The 25,002-nt window shown below is 50.0% G+C and overlaps 3 protein-coding genes and 1 non-coding gene across 9 annotated transcripts; 2 read left to right on the top strand and 2 right to left on the bottom strand.

Annotated features, from left to right (window-relative positions):
- The first annotated feature begins 884 nt into the window (after positions 1-884).
- On the top strand, positions 885-10,005 carry NDUFA6 (NADH:ubiquinone oxidoreductase subunit A6). Its single transcript, XM_009217414.4, has 3 exons — positions 885-1,849; positions 8,945-9,060; positions 9,805-10,005. Exons 1-3 carry the CDS (start codon positions 1,513-1,515, stop codon positions 9,934-9,936), a joined length of 585 nt encoding a protein of 194 aa, XP_009215678.2. The 5' UTR covers positions 885-1,512; the 3' UTR covers positions 9,937-10,005.
- A 2,459-nt stretch (positions 10,006-12,464) lies between these two features.
- Positions 12,465-16,135, bottom strand: SMDT1 (single-pass membrane protein with aspartate rich tail 1). Its single transcript, XM_003905631.5, has 3 exons — positions 15,869-16,135; positions 13,771-13,911; positions 12,465-12,714 (listed from the first exon to the last, which is right to left on the bottom strand). The coding sequence occupies exons 1-2, from the start codon at positions 16,052-16,054 to the stop codon at positions 13,774-13,776; spliced, it is 324 nt and encodes a 107-aa protein (XP_003905680.1). The 5' UTR covers positions 16,055-16,135; the 3' UTR covers positions 12,465-12,714; positions 13,771-13,773.
- A 258-nt stretch (positions 16,136-16,393) lies between these two features.
- On the bottom strand, positions 16,394-24,900 carry PHETA2 (PH domain containing endocytic trafficking adaptor 2). 6 transcript variants are annotated; one of them, XM_031656243.1, is made up of 3 exons: positions 24,402-24,900; positions 20,185-20,266; positions 16,394-18,559 (listed from the first exon to the last, which is right to left on the bottom strand). In XM_031656243.1, the coding sequence occupies exon 3, from the start codon at positions 18,543-18,545 to the stop codon at positions 17,766-17,768; it is 780 nt and encodes a 259-aa protein (XP_031512103.1). In that variant the 5' UTR covers positions 18,546-18,559; positions 20,185-20,266; positions 24,402-24,900; the 3' UTR covers positions 16,394-17,765. The 6 variants fall into 6 exon arrangements, with proteins under 6 accessions (XP_031512103.1, XP_031512104.1, XP_031512105.1 ...); XM_031656244.1 differs by having other exon boundaries at positions 24,522-24,900; XM_031656245.1 differs by having other exon boundaries at positions 24,779-24,900.
- On the top strand, positions 19,681-19,784 carry LOC116270908. The gene has a single exon (XR_004179212.1). It is a non-coding gene; the product is annotated as a small nucleolar RNA U13 (small nucleolar RNA).
- Positions 24,901-25,002: the final 102 nt, after the last annotated feature.

Raw genomic sequence — 25,002 nt, 5'->3', positions numbered from 1 at the left:
GGTGCCCACCACCACGCCAGCTAATTTTTGTATTTTTAGTAGCGACAGGGTTTCACCATGTTGGCCAGGGTGGTCTCGAACTCCTGACCTCAGGTGATACACCTGTCTTGGCCTCCCAAAGTGCTGGGATTACAGGTGTGAGCCACCACCCACCTCATCTATAAAATGATATACTCATTTTATAGATGAGAAAACTGAGGCACAAAGAGACTAAGTTACTTTACAGCATTGGGGTTGAAGCCCAGGCAGCTGGTGCCACAGTCGGTTTTCTGACTCTCACAGCACCTATACCATGATATCTACCTGTGTGATTCTAACTGCACCATTGCAGTCCAGCCTAGGTGAGTCTCACTCTGTCTCAAAAAAAAAAAAAAGGATATATCACCACTATCTCACTGGTGTGTTGTGGGGCCTAGTTAAGTTAATGTACCTAGAAAACTAGAGAACAGTGGCTACTAAGGACATCTAAGGACACTTCATATAAACCTTAAGTGTGTTACAACTTCTTAAGTCAGTACTGAGGTTCAAAAGCTTCCATTTTATTATTATGCTTTATAATTTATGTATGTTACGTGCTTCCTTTTTTATAGCTCACTTGAATATACATATACATTTTAGAAGATAATAAGGAAGAAAAAAGTATATCTGGTCTTTTAAACCTTCTAAATGGGAAAGTTTGGACTAGATGCAGGGGTAAGCTCAGTCCTGGCCCCTGGCCCTTCCCCAGTACTCACAGGCTCCTGTCAACTGCACCTTCAGAAAAAGACCGAGACTCTTAGGCAGGAGTCAGGCAGGTGGGGGGCGATCTGTCACGTGACCTAGACTCTGGCCCACCTGAGTTTCCTCATCTGTAAAATGGGGATGCCGACGGCACCTACCTGACCTGAGAGCGGAAAACACTGAGATATCTTGCCCGTGGCCTGCTCTGTGGTTAGCTGTCCTTTTTTCCTTGACACTTGTAGGTTCCTCTCGTGGGAAAACGCCAGCGAAGAGAGACACCCAGAATGGACGATCTAAGGTTCCTTCCAGCTTCCAAATTCTGGTCTGCTTTTCAGAGATCCAGGGCTCGGGATGCGAATGTCCCTGTCTACGATGGGGCTGCCGTTGCAGCCTTCCTCCCGGGGCTCTGGAGACGCGCCGGCGCTTTGACACGTCTCCTGCGCTAAGGAAGAGTTGGTTTACAGAAAAACAAGTATACCCTGGCCCTGCAGAAAGCCGCCAGGCGGCAGGGCAAGCGCCACCGCAGTCCAGGCGCCATTATCTGCCTCAGCAGTTACCTCGGGGGCCCGCCGCGAGGAGGTTTTTCAAGGCCTGCGCATCCACGGACACTACCAGGGAGCGCGGCGGGCAGCCGGATAGCAGGACGCTGACGGAAGCCCAGCAGTCGCTCGGCGTCCTCGGCGCCAGCTCACGACCAGCGACCACCCTGCTGCCCGAGCGTCCCCTAGCGGCGACGCCGGCCCGTTAGCGCGACAGATAGGTTAGTCCAAAGGCCAAGCGGCGCTTGTGTAGATGAGCATGCGCAGCCCCCACCGTTCGCTCAGCCAGAGAGAGGCTTCCCAGCCAATCGGAGAGCCTTACAGTCATCCTCCCGCCCACCCAGCCTACAGGCGGGGCATTCCCCCTCAGCCAATGAGAAAAGACATTCGCCCGCGGGTCGCACGCGCGGCTTGCAAAGAGGTGGGGTTGTGGAGTGGATACTTTGGCAAGATGGCGGCGAGCGGCGTCCGCCAAGCTGCCTCTACTGCCAGCACCTTTGTGAAGCCCATTTTCAGTCGGGACATGAACGAGGCCAAGCGGAGGGTGCGCGAGCTCTACCGCGCCTGGTATCGGGAGGTGCCGAACACTGGTGAGAGGTAGCGGCTTACGTGGGGACCCGGAGGCCGCCGCTCAAGGTCGTAGCCGGCCCAGCCGGGGTTTCTCTTGGGCCGAGCTGAGGTCACCAATTTGGGCAGAGGCGATTGCGGGTGCTTCAGGGGAAGAGCGTCACCGGAGCCTACCATGAGCCGGATCCGGCGGCGGCGCCGTGGTCAGACCGGCCGTCCCCAGCATTCGTACGGTGCCCTCGGAGCTTTGGTCTGTTTTGTCCCCCGCAATTGGCAGGAGGACGAGGACTGTCAGTGACACACTCACTTTGTGGGTGAGGCAGCGGAGGCACCGAGAGGCGAAGTGATGTGCCCAGGGCCCAGGCCGAGCCACTGGTGTACCTGGAACCCAAAGTCTAGAGTTGCAGAGTGTAATTTAGATGCCCGTTGGATTTTTTGTTTTGTTGGTGACAGAGTCTCGCTGTGTAGCCCAGCCTGGAGTGGAGTGGCACGATCTCGGCTCACTGCAACCTCTGCCTCCTGCGTTCAAGCGATTCTCCTACCTCAGCCTCCCGAGTAGCTGGGACTACAGGGGTTCGCTAGCACGCCTGGCTAATTTTTGTATCTTTAGTAGAGACGGGATTTCACCATGTTGGCCAGGCTGGTCTCCAACTCCTGACCTCAAGTGATCCGCTGGCCTTGGCCTCCCAAAGTACTGGGATTAGAGGCGTGAGCCACTGCGCCCGACCTGACTCGGTGTTTTCACATGGCGTGTAATGCTAGTCGGAGAAAGAGGTGTTTTTTTTTTGTTTTTGTTTTGAGACGAAGTCTCGCTCTGTTGCTCAGGCTGGAGCGCAGTGGTGCCATCTCGGCTCACTGCAAGCCCCGCCTCCTGGGTTCTCGCCATTCTCCTGCCTCAGTCTCCCGAGTAGCTGGGATTACAGGCACCCGCCACCACGCCCGGCATATGTTTTTGTATTTTTAGTAGGGACGGGGTTTCACCGTGTTAGCCAGGATGGTCTCGATGTCCTGACCTCGTGATCCGCCCGTCTTGGCCTCCCGAAGTGTGAGAAAGAGGTGTTTTTGAGTGAGCTGGAGCATGGTGCCACTCCTCAGGGCTGTCGAGTCCCTGCTTGTGTGTGTGTGAAGAGGCGGTAGAATGTGGTGGTTAGGAGCATGGACTTTTATCCAGGCGCTGCCCTCAACTAGCTATGTGACTTTGGGCCAGGTATTTCATCTGTTCCTGTTTCTTCATCTTTAAAATGGGAATGATAATTCCTTCTTCAGAAAGTTACTGTATTAAGTTAAAATATCTAGAGTGCTTAGAACAGGGCTTGGTGCATATTTAACTCATTAAATATTAGCTGCTGCCATTGTTTTTGTTGTTATTTTTGTTATTTATAGGGCTTACCTTAGCAGCACCTTCCAAGCAGAACCCGGTTGTTTGACATATGAGAACCGTCTCTGCTCCACAGAGTCCCTGTCCTCAAGCTGACTTTTGGAAAAATTGCTACTGACCAGAACTTAAACCCACGCCTTACTAGAGAAGGAGAAACTTGAGTGATCTGCTGGTTCAGGGACTGCAAATTCACATGCCTTCAGGGGCAGGCAGATAAAAGATGTGTGTGGGGAGTGACAGTAGCAGTGTGTATGTGTATGTGTGTGTGTTTTGGGGTGGTGCATTCAAATTCAGAAGTTTGAAAACATAATGTTTACCTGGCAGAATACTTCTAGGAGTACCCAGAACCCTCTCTGGTTGCAGGAGGAAGGTGCTGGGGGAAGGAGGACCACATTGAAAAAGGGTGGCTTGTGAAGGGTAAATCAGTGGCCAAGTAGAAGACAGAACCCAGGTATCCTGACTCTGAGAATCCAGCTCTTTCTAAACCATCCCCTCCCAAGACCTTCCCTCAAATTCTGTTTTGGGAAGAAAGTCCTAAAGTCAGAAGGGTCTTGAGAGGAGGAAAAGAAGGCAGAGGGTTACAGGAGCCTAAAGATCAAGGGAAGAGGAGAGAAAAGAAGGGGTCAAGGAGTGTGCATCCCTATGGGGAAGATCAGTGATCTACAGCTGGCCAGTTACTCAGACCTGTGCCACACGGGTTTTATGGTATCCATCATCAGGACTCCAGCTGAAGAATCAAATCAAGGAAGGGGAAAATAGTGTCAATAACTTAGAACCGCCTGAGCATTAATAAACAAAAGTAAAATTTTAAGTATTTAATGAAAAAAATAGTATTGATAACTCACCTTTTTTTTTTTTTTTTTTTTTGAGACAGTCTCGCTCTGTCTCCCAGGCTGGAGTGCAATGACGCGATCTCGGCTCACTGCAACCTCCGCCTCCCGGGTTCAAGTGATTCCCCATGCCTCGGCCTCCCAAATAGCTGGGATTATAGGTGCGCGCCACCACACCTGGCTAACTTTTGTATTTTCAGTAGAGATGAGGTTTCACCATGTTGGCCAGGCTGTCTCGAACTTCTGACCTCAGGTGATCCGCTGGCCTCAGCCTGCCAAAGTGCTGGGATTACAGGCATGAGCCACTGTGACTGGCTGATAACTAATGTTTATTGAAATGCTTACATATGACTCAGCACTATGCCTTATTTTAGGGTGGGCTCTAATAGTTTCCCTGCCTTGTAGATGAGAAAACTGAGGCACATAAATTTGTCTCAGATGACATCGTTAGGAAGTAGAAGAGCCTACCTGTAAACCCCTAATACCCGGCTCTTAGCTTCTACTGCAGTTTTCCCTGAATCTCCCAGGGCCCAGTTTTGCATGGGAGCACAGGGATAGAACTGCCTTTGAATCCTTCCTTGGAAAAAATATGACATGCTGTTTGCTGGCCGTAAGATAACAGGAGACTTTCTATAAAAACAGTTCATTCATTTAATTTCCATTTCATTAAGTATCTGTTGTACTTCAGAGTCAGTACTAGATGCCTAGAGAGATACACAAATGAATAAAACACAACCCTGCCTTCAAGGGTCTGATGGTCTAGTCTTATGGTCTAGTCTATTATAGGCATTTAACCAGATAATTAAACCCAAGGTATTATAGAGGTATGGGGGAAAAAGTGTGACAGTTTTAACAGCCAGCATTTGGATCATGCTTTACAAGGTGTCACTTGATTTTTCACTATAATCCTGTAAAAGAATTAGGTTAGAGTTTATTTTCTTTCCTATTTTTTTTTAGATGAGATGACAGGCTAAGGAGGCTGTACCCCAGGCAAGATCATAATTTATAATGATCTGGAGACCTTACCCAGCTTATTTGACCCCTAATCCCACATTATTTTCCATTATACTATGCTGCCTTCCCATCTAAGAATACAGGCCTTGTGCCTTGTATGAATGCAACCAAAATGAATTGGAGCAAATAACTGAGAGCAGTATCGGATTGTCCTTCCGAATCTGTCAGAGCCTTCTGGACTCAAGAAAGCCTTAACAGTAACTTCAGAAAAGCACACAGAGACTGTGGAAAAGTCACCTTCACCCAAAAGGGGTACTTCCTTTTGAGCCTCTCAGATTTTTTCAAATTGAAATAGAAGTATTCAGGATTCAAAGAATAAGCCAGGAATTTGTGAGTTGAGAAAGAACAATTGGAACTGATTTACATCAGGGTTTCTCAACAGTGGCATGTGGGCTGGACGATTGCTGTGCAGGGCTGTCCCCTGCATCATAGGATGTTTAGCAGCATCCCTGGCCTCTACCCACAAGATGCCAGTAGCACCCACCCCATGGGTGTGACAACCAAAAATGCTTCCAGACACTACCAAATGTTCTGGGGGGCAAAATCATTGCTGGTTGCCACAGATTTAGACCAAGGAACGATTCAGTCTACGGCTAGGCTATTTCCATTTGCTTTTCTGCAGCCTTTCTCGCTGGTTGGGGGGTGCATTCAGAGTGTTGGGATGGGAGGAGGGAGCCTGGGACAGACCTATATGGAATTTGTCTTTCTAGAGACAAGGGTTCTTAATCTCAGGATGGGCACTCAAGGATCTGTAACCTCCTGAAACTGTAAGTAAAATGTTGCATTTATGCATGTGAACATTTTGCTGATGAGAAGATTCATCACCCAGTGCCCTGCTGTGTAGTAGTTCAGGAGATCATGAGGAATGGGAGCTGATGGGCACAAGCTCCCGTAAGTATGCCCAGAGAAATCTTGTTTTTTTGTTCCCAAAGTTGGTCAGGAATCTAAAATAAAAAATGCAGGAAAGATAAGCACTGATAGTAGGGGAAGATTCCTCATAGTCTCTTCCTTAAAAGAGCACTGGATTGTGAAAAAAAAAAACAAAACCCTGGATTCTAGGCACACGTGTACCAAGGACAGGTTTGGTCAGGTGTGGTAGCTTACACTTGTAATCCCAGCACTTTGGGAGGCAGAGGCAGAAGGATCGCTTAAGCCCAGGAGTTCAAGACCAGCTTAGGCAATGTAGTGAGACCCCCGTCTCCACAAAAAACTAAAAAAGTATGGGCGTGATGGTGCGTGCGTGTAGTCTCAGCTACTGGGAGGCTGAGGTGGGAGAATTGCTTGAGCCAGGAGGTCACGGCTGCAGTGAGCCATGATCATGCCATTGCACTCCAGCCTGGGTGACAGAGCAAGACCCTGTCTTAAAAAAATAATAATACAATTCCAGGTTCCATATTAGTTAGCATTTATTTTTGCATCTGTCTTCTTATTGTCCCTTTGTCTGCTCTTTACTGGAATTCCTAATATACCTTGGTGAACAGCTCTGTGGGAGGTAGAACTCAAATTTATAGTGTTTGCCATTTTCCATGGTATAAATACTCCCACTATGATTGATTTTTAAGTGAAGTCAGTGTGGACGGATTTGGGAAGAGATATGTAAAGCTGGCTCTCCATGAGAGCCTGCTCCAGCACACCCTGGACACTTACTTCTAGTGAATGATCCTCTGTCCTCTGTGGTGTTAACATTGACCTATCAAGCTGGGATGCCAGTTCTCCTAGTAGATTTCTGCTGTTGCTTTTTCCTTGGTTGGATCAGAAACTTTGTTTGCTTTGCAGCATGGCCTGATATGTCCCTCAGCAGAGGCTTTATTTTTCTGTCACTGTCACTAAGTTAGGAGTAAAAAGATTCAGGTGAGGTGCAGTGGCTCATGCCCATAATCCCAACACCTTTTGGGAGGTCAAGGATTGCTGGAAGCCAGGAGTTCCAGACCAGCCTGGGAAACATAGTGAGACCCTGTTTCTACAAAAAATAAATAAATAAATAAATAAGGTTCAAACTTTATTGCTAATTCAATTAGAAAATGGCCTTTAGGCCGGGCGCGGTGGCTCACGCCTGTAATCCCAGCACTTTGGGAGGCCGAGGCGGGCGGATCACAAGGTCAGGAGATCGAGACCACGGTGAAACCCCGTCTCTACTAAAAATACAAAAAATTAGCCGGGCGCGGTTGTGGGCGCCTGTAGTCCCAGCTACTCGGGAGGCTGAGGCAGGAGAATGGTGTGAACCCGGGAGGCGGAGCTTGCAGTGAGTCAAGATCGCGCCACTGCACTCCAGCCTGGGCGACAGAGCAAGACTCCGTCTCAAAAAAAAAAAAAAAAAAGAAAATGGCCTTCATCGTTTTCAGAGCTGGTTATGATAGTTCTGTAGGCCAGGGTGAACATGTCACAGGAATGGCCACAAGACAACGTATTCCTAAGGAATACACTGGTTTCCTTCACTACAGTGCTCATTCTAGCCTGGGAGCCTTGATTTTGCTGTTCCCACAGCCTAGTGTGCCTCTGTCACCCTATGTGTATCCCACCTACCACGCAAGACCCTGTTCATGACCTTGTCATCAACAAATCCACTGATGGCTGAGCGTCCCAGGGGGTGGTAATGCATGTAACTAAAACCTAATTTTCAAAGGATATCCGTACGTCTCATCTGAAGTTCCAGGTTACTGAATCTTTGTCACTATTTTAGGAGCTTAATCAGAGATTGTTGAATATTATGATTTTATGTTTATATTCATAGCTGGCTGTCCCTCCAGTCAGAATTTAACACCTAGACAAGTGGAGCTACATCTTAAACTTTGCTTCCTCTAAGTAACCTAAGATGGTATTAATTGCTTGTTGGATTGAAGCCTCCCTAACCTGCATAAACCCCTAGCAGTCTCCCTCAACTCAAAGTTTGTGTAGTACTTAACAGCCTAGGCCACATCCTTTTACATTAATTTCAATCCTGTTTTCTTTTGCCGATTGTTCCATATAAAAATAATGCTAATGTCTGTTGAGAGCTTATTCCATGTGAGGCACTATTGTGAGCATTTTGCATTGTCTCATGAAATCTCCACAAGAGCCCTGGAGTTATTTGTGCTGTTATTGTCTTCATTTTATTGATAAATAAATACACTCAGCCAGGACAATGGCTCACGCATGTAATCCCAGCAACTTGCCGGGCTGAGAGGCAGGAGGATCACGGGGGCCCAGGAGTTCAAGGGTGCAAGTAGCTATGATCACACAGAGCAAGGCCCTGTCTCCAAAAAAATAATTTTTTTTTTTTTTTGAGACACAGTCTCACTCTTTCACCCAGGCTGGAGTGTAGTGGCACCATCTCAGCTCACTGCAACCTCCACCTCCTGGGTTGAAGTGATTCTCCTGCCTCAGCCTCCCGAGTAGCTGGGATTACAGGCGCCCACCACCATGCCCGGCTAATGTTTGTAATTTTAGTAGAGATGGGGTTTCGCCATGTTGGCCAGGCTGGTCTTAAACTCCTGACCTCAGGTGATCCACCCTCCTCAGCCTCCCAAAGTGCTGGGGATTACACGCGTGAGCGACCGCACCCGGCTAAAAAGATAATTTTTTAAAAAATACACTCAGGCACAAGAAAGTTAACTTACACAGGATCATATACCTAACAAAAGTTGGGATTTGAACCCAGGTTGTCCAAACTCTTGAACAATGCTTTACTGCCTCTTCAAATTCAGTGGTCTTTTTCCCCAAACAAAATAAGTTCCTTGAGAGCAAATGCCATGAATCACACGTCTCATCCTCAGGCACCTAGCCTAGGGTCAGGCTAATTTTTGGTGAAGGAATGAATGGGCGACCTGTATGTGTTCAATGAGTATCCTTTGACTCTAGGTTTTAAAAACATGTTTTAACCATACAATTTCTACCCTGAGTCATATTTTTCTCTCTAGTACACCAATTCCAGCTGGACATCACTGTGAAAATGGGACGGGATAAAGTCCGAGAAATGTTTATGAAGAATGCCCACGTCACAGACCCCAGGGTGGTTGATCTTCTGGTCATTAAGGTAACTGACCCTCCCTGACCAATTTAAAAGATCACCAACTTGTTCACTACTTCTCAGTCTTTCCAAATGAACATTTTGTCTCCAAGTTTAGAAAGCAGCTACTGGTTCAGCAGTGATTATTGCTGTATTTCAGAGAAATACTTGAACTTGGAGGTTATCATCTGGATAAATAGATAAGATTCATCAAGGCAACATCCACTGGGACTAGCATTTTATAACCAAAAAAAAAAAAGATATAGGGAAGAAAGTTTGAATTCTTCTTAAACCTCATCCCTAGAAGTTACCACTTCATCTGAATGCCAGTTTACAGCTGGAAGAGGCAGTTAGGCTGGTTATGAGTCCTGTATAAATGGGGTCAAATCCTGGGGCTGATTCTGTCCCCCTGGCCAGTCACATCAGCATCAATGGGAGCTTCAGCATAGACCAGTCAGTAACAGGAGAAATGATAAGCAGAAACATAAGCCAGTCAGGTTAGGTGGTCATGGGATAAGAGTCTGTTAACCTATATGTTTCTCCTCTTGGTACCAGTTAACCACAGAGTTAAAGAATCTCTGAAAGGTCTCAGAAATCATTTACCCCAACCATCTCATTGTCCAGACATAGAAACTTTGCCCAGACAGAGTAGTTACTTGCCCAAGGTCATTCAACAAGTCCATGCTGAGCAGAGAATAGAATCCTGGCCTTCAGTGTCACATGCCTTCAACTTGACCACTGTGACTGACGACCTCTCTCCTCGCTGTTCAGGGAAAGATGGAACTGGAAGAAACAATTAAAGTATGGAAGCAGCGGACACATGTTATGCGGTTCTTCCATGAAACAGAAGCGCCAAGGCCAAAGGATTTCCTATCCAAGTTCTATGTTGGCCATGACCCATGAAGTCACTCAGTGGAAAGGTGCATGTTGATATTATTTTAGAGCACAAATAAACTCGCTATACGATGGTCACTTTGTGATAGAATTCCATTGATGAACCAATTTTCTGAAGCCTGTTTTTGCCTGAGCAAGTGGGGCTTTGGTATACACACCACCTGTTCTTTCCCTTTTCTTGAAATGTGGTGTTTGCTGTAAATTGGATTGAATTATTTTTCTCAGAGCCTTGCATGTCAGTAAACAGGAAGGAAGGAGGCCATCTGTTCAAAAACTGTGACACTGGGCATGAGGCTGGATAACTTGTTAATGTAGTAGTTTCTACAGTCCCCATGATTAGACACCTTTGTGTCAGGGCACAGATTATCCAAAATTAGCCAGCTCTTGCTGTCAGAGAGGGATCAGAGCAGCACTAACAGGCGCAAAAGTAGAGCTGTCAAAATGGGCTAGTTTTCCTTGGGTTCTGAAGAAAATGGATGTGCAAAGGCTTGGCTCCACTACTTGTAACAAGCTCTAGCCCTTAAAATGAAATTAACTTCCTACTCAGGCACCCTGCTAGGTGCACAGCTATTCAATATACACACAGAGAACAGAAATATTCCTACTGTCTTTGCAAACTCTAGTGTACCTCTCAGTGGCAGGAAAACAAACATCAACCCCGGTTCAAGAACTGATCTCTGTTTGGATGGTGGTCTTCTCTCGTCCTTCCCAGGGCAATCCAAATGATAGAGAAGGGGGTTTGGAATCTATAGGTATCATCACTGAGGAGTCCCATACTTTTTTTTTTTTTTGGTAGAGATGGGGTCTCTCCATTGCCCAGGCTGGTCTTTTTTTCTTTTTCTTTCTTTCTTTTTTTTTTGAGATGGAGTCTCGCTGTTGTTGCCCAGGCTGGAGTGCAGTGGCGTGATCTTGGCTCACTGCACCCTCCGCTTCCCGGTTCAAGTGATTCTCCCTGCCTCAGCCCCCAAGTAGCTGGGATTACAGGCGTGGACCACCACATCCAGCTAGTTTTATATTTTTAGAAGAGACGGAGTTTCACCATGTTGGCCAGGCTGCTCTCAAACTCTTGACCTCAAGCAATCCACCCGCCTTGGCCTCCCAAAGTGCTGGCGTGAGCCACTGCGCCCAGGCTGGTCTTGAACTTTGGGCTCAAGTGATCCTCCTGCCTCAGCCTCCCAAAGTGTTGGGACTACAGACCTCAGCCATTGTGCATGGCCCTAAAACTTACGGCACCAAGGATCCCTTTATATTTTCACCTTAGGAACCTGAGGAAAAAACTCAAAAATGTTTTTGTGTTCTCTCACTCAGTAACAATAAACACATAAGACTTCTGTGATCAAACGTATGAGGGTTTCTCCCCACACTAAGCAAGCAGTCAGTTCTGCAGCAGACACCAGCTGGCTGTCCTCCAATTCTCTTCCAACACTATCTACCTGGAGATAGCATCAGACTCCACAGGTTTGGGGCTCAGTCCCACAAGACTGCTCCCACCCCCATTAGACAACATTCACAAGTCCAAGCCTCCAGCACTTCTGAGCTTCAAGTTGGAGTTCCCATGACCCCTTCTTTTTAATTTGCTGGAGCAGCTTGCAGAACTCGGGAACACTTAGGTCCATTTACTGGTTTATTGTAAAGGATATCACAAAAGACACAGATGAAGAGATGCATAGGGTGAGGTATAGAAGAAGGGGCATGGAGCTTCCAAGTTCTCTCCGGGCATGCCACTTTCCAAAGCCAAGTGTTCTATTCTCCGAAAGCTCTCTGAACGTGTCTTCTTGGGCCTTTTATGGAGACCTCATTGGATAGGGATGATTGAAAAAGGAACAACGGTGCAAAAATGGGAGTAGACAAAAGAGGCATAATCTAATACAGATGGAGTGGGGAAGTCCAACAAGGCCTGTCCACATTTCTTCCTCCCAGGTAAGGGAAAGAATCCCTTCTGAAACGGGGGTCTCATGACCTAAAATCAGACAAGGTAGGTCAGAGAATTCTTTTTATGGCCAACTGGAAGACAGGCAAAGGAAGATTATACTTTTAGTTTCTATGGCCTGCCTTGGGGAGAAAAAGCAGCAGGTGAAAGGAGGTCAGGAGAAGGTCTGAGAAAGCGACTGTTGTTTTCTGAGGCCCGAAGTGCCCAACATTGTAACAAAAGCCTGAAACAAGGGCTTTGGGAGTTATAAGCCAGGAAATAGATGAAAACCTATATATATCCTCATATCACAGAACCCAAGTTTTGAATCATTCTAGTTATATTTAAGTAGTATGCTAACAAGCAGAGCGTACTACTAAAATGACTGGCACTGAACACAGAATGGCGTGAGGCTTTAGTTAGGCCGTGTAGCTTTCTTAAGAGAAAATGCGCAGTTTCTGTTGGGCTTTTGTAAACAATGAAAATCGTTCCCAGGCCCCCAGAATAGTTCACCGGGCTCCACTGCAGCCTGGATAGCCTGGGCCTATGTTTCTCTCATGAATAAAGGACAGCAGAGACAACCGCACCAACTAGAGCCTAGGCATACTGAGAAACTGCAGCAATCAACTCAGTCACACACAGCTGATATTTATTATGTTTATTCATAATTTGATTGCTTGTTTGTGCAGTGCTTAGTGGACAGCACATCTCAGGGAGCCTGCCAGAGCCTGGGGTAGGATATGGTCATGGACCATACAGGAAGCTTCACCAGACTGGGAGGCTGAGGGCCTTCCCTGAGCCCTTCTGCTGATAAGGAAGGCAGAGAAGCTGAGAGCATCACCATTTCTTCAGTTACTGCTTCCTCCTTTCTGTAATGCCTGGAAGAAAGGAAAGCAGCAGTGAACTGGGCAACAGAGTAGCCTTCCATCCGCAGACTGAAAGAATTCCACAAAGTGCTTCTATCAAACATGGCAGGAGAAAGGCAGCTTTGAGCACGTTTGATTGTTTATGCATATGTTAACTGGGCATTCACCACGGGCCAGGCACTGGGGGCCCAAATGTATAAAAAATGTCCCCTGCCAGCAAGAAGCTCAGAGTCTAGTAAAATTTTGGTTTGAGTGTGTTTAGACACATAATACCGAGTATTTGAAGAGAGGTACTGGAGGTACTGGTTGCTCAGAGGAAAGAGTAGTCAACTTTCAAATGAAGGGAGGAAGGAAGACTTCAAAGACACTGTAGAATGGGGTGGAATTAAGACCCAGAGCTCTCAGAAACAGCCTTCCATGTGGGAGGAACAATGAGCCAATGTTTGGGGGTGGGTATGAGTGTGAAAACTCAAGAAATGGTGAATACTGGGAATCGGTGTGTGACTGGAAATATGGAAGATGAGACTGGAATAAGAGGTGTGACCAGATTATGGCAAGCCTTGAATGCCAGGCTAAGGAGTCAGGAGTGTCCTCATCTCTGACAGTAATGCCATGAAGCACATATTAGAGCACATGAAGTCAGCTGGGCAGTGACTCACGCCTGTAATCGCAGCACTCTGGGAGGCCAAGGTGGGTGGATCACCTGAGGTCGGGAGTTTGAGACCAACCTGACTAACATGGAGAAACCCTGTCTCTACTAAAAATACAAAATTAGCCAGGCATGGTGGCACATGCCTGTAATCCAAGCTACTCAGGCTGAGGCAGGAGAATCGCTTGAACCTGGAAGGCAGAGGTTGCAGTGAGTTGAGATCATGCCATTGCACTCCAGCCTGTGTAACAAGAGCGAAACTCCGTCTCAAAAAACAAACAAAAAACATTAGCCACCAAGTGGGTCAATTCATTAAAGCTTCTGCCCTCATTGTCCAAATGCTGCTACCAGGCCAGACTGCATCACAGACAGATGCTCCACCCTGCTTCCTCGTCCATCTAGGGTAAAGCAAGTCTTACCTGTTAGTCATCATCATCGTCATCCTCTGGAACAAAAATGTCATGTTCCTCAAGTAGAGCAGCAAAGTTCTTGCTAATGAGTGTCCCGACATAGAGAAAGGGGATCACAATGGAGAACACACGGAGAAGGCCAAAGGACATCTGCAGAGGGTCAGAGTGGCAGCTGTGAGCTCCAGAGCCCACTCTGGCAGGACCAAAGAAGACCTGGCCCTCTCACGGACATACCCTCCTGTGGACCTCAGACCCATCATAAGCAACCTGATTTTAAAATCCTTGGAAAAATTCAGGGCAAGAAAAGTAATTAGAAAAGGAGAGGGCCAGGTGGGGTGGCTCACACCTGTAATCCCAGCACTTTGGGAAGCCAAGGTGGGTGGACCACCTGAGGTCAGGAGCTTGAGACCAGCCTAGCCAACATGGTGAAACCCCGTCTCTACAAAAAATACAAAAAATTGGCCCAGCATGGTGGCGCATGCCTGTAATCCCAGCTACTTGGGAGGCTGAGGCAGGAGAATTGCTTGAACCCAGGAGACAGGGGTTGCAGTGAGCCAAGATTGCACCATTGCACTCCAGCCTCGGCAACAGAGTGAGGCTGTCTTAAAAAAAGAAAAAAGGCCAGGCGCAGTGGCTCATATCTGTAATCCCATACTTTGGGAGGCCAAGGCAAGCAGATCACGAGGTCAGGAGTTCGAAACCAGCCTGGCCAACATGGTGAAACCCCATCTCTACTAAAAATACAAAAAATTAGCCGGGTGTGGTGGTACACGCCTGTAGTCCCAGCTACTCAGAAGACTGAGGCAGAAGAATCACTTGAACCTGGGAGGTGGAGGTTGCAGTGAGCCGAGACTGTGCCACTGTACTCCAGCCTGGGTGACAGAGTGAGACTCCATCTCAAAACAAAAAAGAAAAAGGGATAAGGTGACTGTTATGGCCATCAAAGTGGATGAAAAGTCCACTGGAAAGAAAAGTCTAAGGCACCCTAGACATCTAAAGTTAGGACACAGCCTGCTAATTACTTTAAATCCCTACAGGCAGACAGGTGCACCAGTACTAGGAGGGCCAGACTACGGTGAGCTCTACCTGAACACGAAATACACGAAAACCAATGACAGAAAGATGTACACTGAAGGGATATTCTATACAGGTCATTAAGTAACACGTTCCCTGATGCCTCAAACAGATGTATTTGAAAGTAGGCATGTATTTACACTCAAAGACTATTTAGATGGATTGGGAGAATGTCAGTAAAATCTCAGCAACGTTTCTCTCGTATTCCTAGAATTTAAAAAAAAGTTTTTTGCAACTGTTTTGATAAGGCAGGTCTTTCCCAACATGGACCTGCAGTCAACTGTGTGAGTTAGCATAGGCCAGACTAGCTTTAAGAGAATGTTTTTTTTAACTCCCACACCACACAGCCCTGCAGTGCTAAAGCAAACTTTTGTTGGATATAAGGGACTGTTTCCGTTTTCCCTAGAAAAACTCAAGCATGTGACAGCGTTCAGTGTTGGAAAAAGATAGAACCTGATGGGGACGGTACCAGGAAGAAACTCGGATGCTGCGGCCTCAGCGATGGCCTTGGATACTAACTTCACCGCTCTAGCCCGATTGTTCATTTGAAAAACCGTGATTTTAATAATTCCCTGCACATCTATCAGGACTGTAAATCACATGAATACTAGGTGACAACTCATAAAAAGATGAGGCCCGTCCCACGTACCCTTTATTTACGGAATCCTTTCACAATTCATATTTCATCCCATAAACTAGGAGACAGGCAGGGCAGAGATTACAGGACTAGTCTAAGCTAGAAGCACACGGCCTAGTCTTCTGACTCCAGAGGTGCAGAGCACCCCACCTCTCAGGACAAGCTAATGTGAAAGGCCATCTTCCTCAGCGTTTTCCCCCCATCTTCTGTCTACCTACCATTTTCTACACACCTGTCAAAATTAGCAACTCATTAGCGTATTTATTCTTGGTCCGCCTTCCAGTCTAAGGTAGTCGTTATGATTGGCCTAGGCTCCCGTCAATCAGCGCCGCCCTCACGCACTCCCCACAACGATTGGCCTCAGCCCCTTCACCCCGTCTCCAGGCAGACACTCACTTTCACCGGTTTGGGCAAAATGGCGCCGCTGCGGGTAACGATGACTGACCTCGACGGTACCAGGCTCTGGCCTAAGCCACTCCGTGCGGCGGCGACATCGCCATCTTTCCTCAAGCTAGGCCCGCTTCGGAGAGCCCCGGACCTGACTGGTGCCAGTGCTAGCCAGCGAGCCGCTCCGGACGCCATGCCCCCAACTCCGCCCCTCACCAGGGCACCCGGACCCTACCGCCCGGCCCCGGTGCCGCCCTCGGGAAGAACGCCGCCCGAAGCCTCGCGAGACTTTGAGGAGCACACGAGAAGCCCAGCCCTCGCATTCCCGCAGTGCTGGCGGCTCCTGGGGCGGTGGGAGGCGTTTGTCACTGGCCGGCGTGGTGACGTCACGAGAGCAGCGGCGCCGCCCCGGCTCCCTACGTCCGCGTCCTCCGGGGCGGGGCCGCGGACCTGGGTCCCGCACCTAGGACTGCAGGGTGGCCGGAGCAGGACTTAGCGGCCGGCTGTGGAAATAAACCCAGGGAGACGAATGAGTAATAATGAAAAAGCTTTACTAGTGTTTTAACCGCGTACAAAACACTGTAGCAATAAGAGAAGGGCCCGTCAACAAAATGCAGTGGCTGCGGAGCTTCCAGGCAGGGCTGGGGAACAGGCCGGGCGCCCGCCCTGGGCGCATCTCCGCCTCCTGGGGGTAAGAGGCTCCGAGCGTCCCCCTTAGGCCTAGTTGGGTGCGGGTCAGCCCTGCCCAAGGCCCCAGTGAGGGGAGCCGAGGCCAGGAAGGGGCAAGTTTTGTGTGTTTGGGAGGGGGTGTCTCCTCCCGGCCTCTGCGTCTTCCCCCTGGGGCGTCAGTCTGGTTAGGCTCTGGTGACACAGCCGCTTTGCTTCCCAGAACAATAGAAAAATCACGCTCGATGTTGGGAAGAGTAGCAAGGAAAGGTCCTGGCAAATACATCCTGGGTGACAAACAGGGCTATGAGAGTTTCCAGGTGGTTTCTCGAGTAGCTTCAGTTTACCGGAGCCCAGCCAGGAGGGAGAATTTTAGCACAGGAAACGGAATCCCGTGTCCAAACTTCTAGAATACCCAGGACTGAGAACCAAAGCAACAAACTTTACCCAGGGAGCCACGCTGCCTACCCACCTCTTCTTTAACCCCTCACTTGGCAGCTCCAGGAGTTGGCTGCTGAAGACAGAGTACAGGAGGGCATTTCGTTGACATAAAAAAGCTACAAGCCCCTTCTGGGGCAAGGTCCAGCACCATCTGTTAACAGGGGAGCCGGGGAGAAAGGATGGGACCCCAACACTCTGAGCAGAGTACATCTCTCTTCACTGGCCGAAGACCCTCTGCCTCAAAGGGCCCTACCCAAACTGCTGAGTGAGGATCCCCAATCTTCCCACCCCTCTCAGGAAGAGCTGGGTCCCAGAAACTCCTGTGACACAATAAATCCACTTTCTCTGACAGTGTCAGAGCCTCAAGCCAATACTGCAGCCTACCTCGGATTTAAATGCACATGAGACTCCCCAGGTTGGAAATTATGGCTCCAGAGCCTGGTGTATAGGTCAAAGGTAGGGCAAGCCTGTGACACTCTCAGGTGACATTTCCCACTTCCTTCATTTCATTAACATCGCCTGGGAGGGGCCAGTCAGGCCAGTGCAGTCAGGAGATTGGGGTCTTGCTCTGTGGTGTCTAAGTCTCCTTTCCTCTCTGGACCTCAGGAAATAAAGAGGATGGAAGGAATGGTCCCTCAGTCCCTTCCAGACACACGGGTGGATCTGGAATCTGGAGAATGCCTAAATAGCAGGAAGGAGAGAACCCATGTCCCCTCCCAAAACACAACGTTGGAAATGGGTAAACATTTAACTCCTGAAAAAGAACTGGCCCTGGTTTCCTGACTCAAAGGGTCCAGACTTAGGGCTTATCCTGTTCCTCACATTTTGGCTGGCTCCTCTGGGCCCTCTGCTGCCAACACTGCCGCAGCTCCATGATCTCCTGGCCATACCAGTCATGCAGGGTAGAGAAGCAGGAGGTCTCAGGGGACACAGGGCTCTGCCCCCTGCCTAGGAGGAGGCTGGCAGGGCCCTGCAGCTCCCACTCAGCCAACCCCCGCCCTGAAGACCTGCTGCCCCCTTCTTCAACCAAGCCCACAGGGCTGCTGTCCTTGGAGAGGGAGTGGCCATTCTCCAGGCCCACAGATCGGTGGTTAGGAGCCTGGGGCTTACAGCGGCCGGCAACAGACTTCCAGGATGAGCGGCGTTGCAAAGCCAGGCTCTGGCGTGCGTCCTGCAACTGGCTCTCCAACTCACGTACCACCAGGCGCATGTAGCCAAAGCTTGCCCGAGACAGCGCCTTCACCCAGGCCTCCTGGGCCGCCGGCCCTTCTGCGGCCAGCAGGTGTGGGCGCACTCCAGGAGCATCAAAGCAGATGGCAAAGGCAAACTCCTCAGGCACGGGAGCCTCAGCCAGCTCCACTGTGCAGCCTTCCAGCACCACCAGGCTCAGCGGGGCCCGGCCCTCGCGACTCTCAAAGGAGAACAGCAGGTTGCCCTTGAGGACAAACCAGCATCTTCGGCCAGTGCCACTAGGGGTCGATGGGGTCCCTGGGCCCCCCCAGGTGCGCAGGAAGCCCGTGTGGTCTGCTGGGGAGTCGCTGAGTGCATAGTGGGCTACACTTCTCTCGTTCAGCTTCATGGCTCCCACAGGAACTGTGAGGCGAGAGAGATGGCAGCGGATCAGAGAAGGAGGTGGTTCTGTGCCCCACTGGGGAAGAGCACTGGCTCCGGAGGCGACCTGGACCCCAGCCCTGGGGCTTCTACTTGCTTGCTGTGTCTGTAAGGCCCCTAAAGTCTCCTGAGAAGTGGGCTCGTCTTTCCTTCCTTTTCTCTCAAAGGGATGTTGTGAGGATCATGCAAAAAAAAAAAACTGGACATTGGCGGACTTGGAGAAAAGAATAACAAGATTGCATCAGACAGGAGGCATGGCAGGACCTGGGCAGGGCTTTCTAAAATCCAAACAAACAGGCGTCAGCTGAGCTGAAATGGACCCCAGACCCATCGAAACCACTGTGCTTAAACTATTCCCTGATCTGGGGTCCTCTCAACTCCAACTCTGAGGCCAAGCTTCCAGGGTTTCCATGACCCTCCTGGGCCTCTACTGGCCTCTATTTGCATATAGCAGTTGAATCTTAGTGACCTAAAGGCAGAAGCTGAGGCACAAAATATAACTTTAAAGAGTTTACTTGAGTGAGAGTAAGGACAGAACAAACTTCTAAGTTGTCGTGGGGTGTGATGCATTGGGCCTTTCCTACAAGCAGGTTTTTATAGGCAGAAAGGGGCAAGGATGACAAAGTTGTTTGGCATGAATTCTCCTTGGTTTATAGAAATAACATTGATTGGCGGGGTGCGGTGGCTCACATCTGTAATCCCAGCACTTTGGGAGGCCAAGGTGGGGGTGGATCACCTGAGCTCAGGAGTTCAAGACCAGCCTGCCCAACATGGTGAAACCCCATCTCTAAATACAAAAATTAGCCGAGCACGGTGGCGGGTGCCTGTAATCCCACCTGCTCGGGAGGCTGAGGCAGGAGAATTGCTTGATCACAGGAGGCAGAGGTTGCAGTGAGCTGAGATTGTGCCATTGCATTCCAGCCTGGGTGACAAGAGAGAAACTCCATCTCAAAAAAAAAAAAAGAAATAATATTGATTAGTGATTGGCTATACATTGTTGAACTATAGGGTAAGAACTGGAGGGTGTCCAGTGTACAACATTTTATGGCTACTTGGTGTCGCTCTAGAGCCACATAGCAAGTGGCTTCAAGAGGTAATTCTTGATCCTTTTGTAGTTCATGAGTGTGATGATTGGGTGTTCACGTGCATGTGTGAGCCATGCCACCCTCGAACCTTGTTACCATGTGGGCACATTACTGACCTGACATGAAGAAAAGAAAATAAAAAAGAAAAAGAGATAATTCTTCAGCTCAAGGGAGGAGTAAGACTTGACAGCTGTTGCATTTCAATATGTCTGGGCCTGATTATTTAAAGGGGCTCCAGTTCCTCAGATAAAACATTATTTTTCTCTCTCAATCTGCAGCCTTCAGGGCCAGATGGGGACCTGCTCTGTAAACAAGAGTGTAGCATAAATCCAGGTACAGCTGAGAAGATCTAACCGCAACCATTGAATGTGGGTGCCCCCAGGATCATGAACGACACTTAGTCCAACTGTCCTTACTCATGGAAAACCAAGGCCCGGCGCAGGGAGGGGAACTTGCCCAAGGTTACATGACCGATGAGACGCAGAGCTTCGTCTCCCAAATCCCTCACACTGTACCACTTACCGGCAGGGCTCACTGGGGGAGGGCAGGGACCTCTTGTCTGGCCGCACAGCTCAGCCCTCGGACCACCTGGTTCCCAGGGAGCCTGCAAAACAATTCGCAAGCCCAGTCAGCTTATCCCAAAGAATGAGAACTCCTACTCCACCTTCGAGGCCTAATGAAACCACAGCCTCCATCAGGAAGCCTTCCGTGACCCCTGAGAATCCCCCCACCCATCTACCCAGCCAGGAACCCCTGAGCAGCTTAAGGGGCTGGGTCCCCTTTTCTTGACCTTTACTCTTCAGACCCCAGCTCCCTGCCTGAGTCCAGGTCAGAGCTACACGTGCCCTCATGGTTCCTAGCTTTTCCCTTCTAGCACCTCCCACTCAGTTTCTTTGTGGCTTTAACTGAAGTCACCTAATCTGGGAGGCCCTGCATGATCACCATATCATCTAAGGTGGCCCTGACCACCAAGGTGGCCTGACCTAAGGTCATCTGACCAGTAGACCCCCCATTTCTGGTTTCCTTCATCTCACGACGATGTCATTTGTGTTTACAGCACTGTTTCCAGCCCCAGAATGTCTAGGGTGGGGCTTGGCTAAGTTCCCAGGAGAACCCCAATATCCTGCACTGTGCAGGGCTCAGAGAGGCCCTCAGGAGGGATCTGTTGAATTAATGGGAATACATCAGTGGACAAATCAAAGTCTCCCGCCCTCCTGGAGCCTACAGTCCCACAGGGAGAAACACACTGTAGGCAAACAAAATAAATGCTAATAAATTAATGAAAGAATAATTAGTGAAATAAGAGATACCAAAAGGACCGGTAATGCTAAGGGTTATGGAGAAAAACAAGTCAGGCCCCTGGATGGGGAGAGAGGCCATTCCAGTAGGGGTAGCCCAGGAAGCGGGAGGAGGAGATCACAGATATTTGCCAGAGGAGTGGACTCACTGGGGGTCCTGGGCCCAGCACTGGGGCACACGGAGGGGGTGGGCAGCCCGTGAGGCCATGCCCCCTCCCCTCTCCCGCGTCCGGGGAAGGGCGCTTCCTCCTCTCCACCAGCAGGGGGGCCAGGCCGCCCGCACACCCGGCCTCCCGCCTGCCCCGTCGTCTTCCTGGATTCTTTTGTTGGAGGAGAGGCGAGCTGGGGTGCCGGACCGCAGTGCCAGTGGCCACTGCGGGGAGCACCAACCCGGCTGTCGCCCTAAACAGGGGTCATCTCGGTCAGGGTCTCCCTGGCTACCGCCTCGGTTTCCCCGTCCTCGTGTCGGGGCTGTTACCCACCACGTCCCCGCGGCCACGCCTTCCCTGGGGCCACTTCCTCCCGGAGCCCGCCAGGTCCACTCTCACCTCCCGCCGCCGATCGCACCGATGCCCAAGAGGGCGATCTTGGCTCGAGACCCCTCGCCTCCGCCTGGGCTGCAACGTGGCCGCGGGAGCTGGGAGACCCCGCCCGGGAGGCTGGAGTTACCGCCCCTCCCCGCCCAGTATTCAACCGGCCCGGGATCTCCGAGGCGGCCTCGGGATCTGCGAGGGCGGGAAACTGAGGCCTGAGAGGGCGTTGAACTGCCCGAGCCACAGAACTGGTCGGTGCGGGCGGCCTCGAACCCAGAGGTCCCCCTCAGATGGTCCGCGGGCCTCGCTCCCGGCCCACCGTCCGGAAAACTCAGTCCATCTCTTCCTCTCTGGTCCCCCTCTCCCTGCTAGGCCTACTTCCCTGGCAGAGCCAAACCAGGGACGTCTCGCTCTGGGCACCTCCTAAGGGCGGGCTCCTACACAGCCCGCGAGGGCCGGTCAAGCTTTTTGGGCCGGTCAAGCTTTTTTGGTTACCCACCGGCCCACCGGGGTCGGCTGATTTCTGCCTCTGGAAATTACCCATTTCTGCTTCCCTGGCCTGAAGCCCACCGGCAGCCCCCAGGCTCTGCCCTAGTGGGTCCATGAGGCGGCCTGCGGTGAAGGTCTCGGGAATACACAACCAAACCCAAGAGACTAGAGCTTCTGGAAGGCCCTGGAAGCCGGAGGTGTCCTCAAACATCTGCCCATGAACTTGGCTCCCACCTCAGAGCCTTTGCCCTTACAGTTCCTGCAGCCTAGAATGGCCTTCCTTCCCACCCCCAGCCGCAGCTCCACTCCTCAGGACCCCTCTGGACGCAGATTTGAGTCTCTGCTCAGAGGTCCCCTCTGGGACCATTGTAAAGCAACCTGCCCTGCAGTCTGTGTCCCATCCCTGGGGTGTTATTTCCATCAGAGCACTTACTGCTAGAGTAAACTCTCCTATGCTCATGCTTTTATTTTCTTGTTTATTGCCTGTCTCCCCTACTAAATTTTGTTCAGTTAATACTATATAATAATAATAAATGTGTTAGAAGGTAATAAGTGGCACGGAAAAAACAGAGGAGGATAAGGGAGACAGGAAATTGTGGGAGTAGGGAGGTTGCAATTGCAAATAGAGTGGTCAGGGTAGGCCTCACTAAGAAAGTAACATTGGACAAATACTTGAAGGAAATGAGGGAGCCAGTCATGCCAATTCCAGGCAGACGAAACAGTCAGCGCAGTGGCCCTCAGGCCTGTTGTGTAAGAAGGCCAGTGAGGCTGGGAGGCCTGGGGAGGGGGTGGCAAACAGTAGGAGGTGGGGGTGGAAGGGGTGGGATGGGGCTCTGTAAATCTGGGAGGGCTGTTAGTCTAGACAGGGCTGTGAGGAGGGACCTGAGAGATTTCAAGGCGTACTCTCGCTGCTGTGGCGAGAATCAATGTCAGTGGAAGCTGGAGACCAGTGAGGAGCCTGCTGCCACTATCCAGGCAAGATGTCACAAGGGCGGTGAGAGCAGGGAGGGAGAGACAGCCAGATTTAGAATGGCTTTTGAAGGTAGAGAACACAGGATTTGCTGAGGAGTTGGATGTAGGGAGTGAGGGAAAGAGCAGGAAGGACTGCACAGTTTTGGCTTGAGCACCTAGGAGAGTTGTCATTATCTGAGATGTGGAAAGTGGCCGGTGCTTGGTCTGGGTTATGTTTGAGATGCCCAGTGGTCATCTGAGTGAAGGTGCTGTTAGAGGTCAGAAAGCGATGCCTAAAAATATGACACTTGGGTGTGCTGAGTACTTTGAACCAAAGGACACTGGAAGAGCCTCAGAAGCCAAGTCTCTCTCTGACCTTCTCCTGCCCCCCTTCTTTCTCTCATCTTTCTCCTGCAAGGCAGGCCATAGAAACTGAAATTCCTCCTCCTTAAGGTGAGTTACAGAAACTACAAATATTGGCCTGACGCAGTGGCTCATGCCTGTCATCCTAGCACTTTGGGAGGCCGAGGCGGGCAGATCACAAGGTCAAGAGATCGAGACCATCCTGGCCAACATGGTGAAACCCCGTCACTACTAAAAATAGAAAAATTACCTGGGCATGGTGGCGTGCGCCTGTAGTCCCAACTACTCGGGAGGCTGAGGCAGGAGAATCACTTGAGCCTGGGAGGTGGAGGTTGCAGTGAGCAGAGATCACGCCACTGCCCTCCAGCCTGGTGACAGAGGGAGACTCTGTCTCAAAAAAAAAAAAAAAAGAAAGAAAAGAAAAAGGAAAAGAAAAAAAAGAAACTACGAATATTACTGGAAACATCCCCCACCTTTCTGTGTCAGGCCTGGCCATAAAGGAATTCTCTGACCTACCTTGTCTGATACTAGGCCATAAGACTCTCATTCCAGAAGGGGTCCTGCCCTCTTCCCAGCAGGAGGGAATGCCACACAGAGAGAACAAGAAGAATCTGAACAGACAGACATTACTGGGTTTCCACACTCAGCTATTAACATCAAATCATTCCCTTTTGTCTAATTGCGTTTATACAATTGTCCATTCCTTATTCCTTTTTTCTGTTGCCCAGGTTGGAGTACAGTGACATAATCACAGCTCACTACAACCTCAACCTCCTGGACTCAAGCAATCCTCCTACCTCAGCCTCTCAAGTAGCTGGAACCACAGGCACCTGCCCGGTTTTTAAATTTTTTTGTAGAGACGGGGTCTCACTATGTTGGACACAGGCTGTCCTTAAATGTCTGGCCTCAAGCGATCCTCCTGCCTCAGCCTTCCAAACTGCTGGGATTGCAGGCATGAGCCAGCAGACCCGGCCAGGGGTGTCCATTCTTCATCAGAGACATAAAAATAAAGTTTTCCCTGAGTATTTGTGTCTTCATTCCTGAAGGCTCCCAAGTCACATAAAACATTGCGTAAATCAATCTGTTATGCTTTTCTCTTGCTAACCTATATTTTGTTTATAGGAGTGTCCACTGTGACCTTTGGGATGAGTAAGGAAAAATATCTTTCTGCCCCTACAATGCCCAGAACAAAGCATTTGGCAGCTAGCAGTTTCTCAATAAATACTTGATGAATGAATGAAGAAGGAAGTAGCCGAGCCTGTGCGAGCAGTCCCTGAGCGTCAGGCAGGGAAGGGGAGCCGGCTGCCTTTGCTGGAGCTGCGACCGCCTGCTTTGCTGCCTCTCACGCATCCTCCTCGTAGAGACGATTAATCCCAGACTTCCATTTTCCCAGCGGCTCACTAGGGGGGACCTTGCTTCAGAGCAGTCTCTCATTTCCTCTAATCAAAGCCCTCAGCAGGTATTCACTGCACGGCCGCTTACTGAGCGCCCACGGTGAAGCTGGCACGATCCTCGCCCTCGTGGTCCCCACAGAGGTGGAAGCCTCGCGGGGTCCGGGCCACGAAGGACAGCCCCAAGCCGGCTCTGCCAATGCCAGCCTCGCTAGCACGCAGGGCGGGACCCCAGTGGGGAAGGGCTTGGGGAGGCTGGGAAGCTGGGCCCGTATGGGCGGGGCACAGCGTTGCTAGGGGGGATTCTGATAGGTT

Source organism: Papio anubis, chromosome 16 (genome assembly GCF_008728515.1).
Source record: "Papio anubis isolate 15944 chromosome 16, Panubis1.0, whole genome shotgun sequence".
Taxonomy (NCBI): Eukaryota; Metazoa; Chordata; class Mammalia; order Primates; family Cercopithecidae; genus Papio; species Papio anubis.
This window is presented reverse-complemented; position numbering and strand designations above follow the sequence as displayed.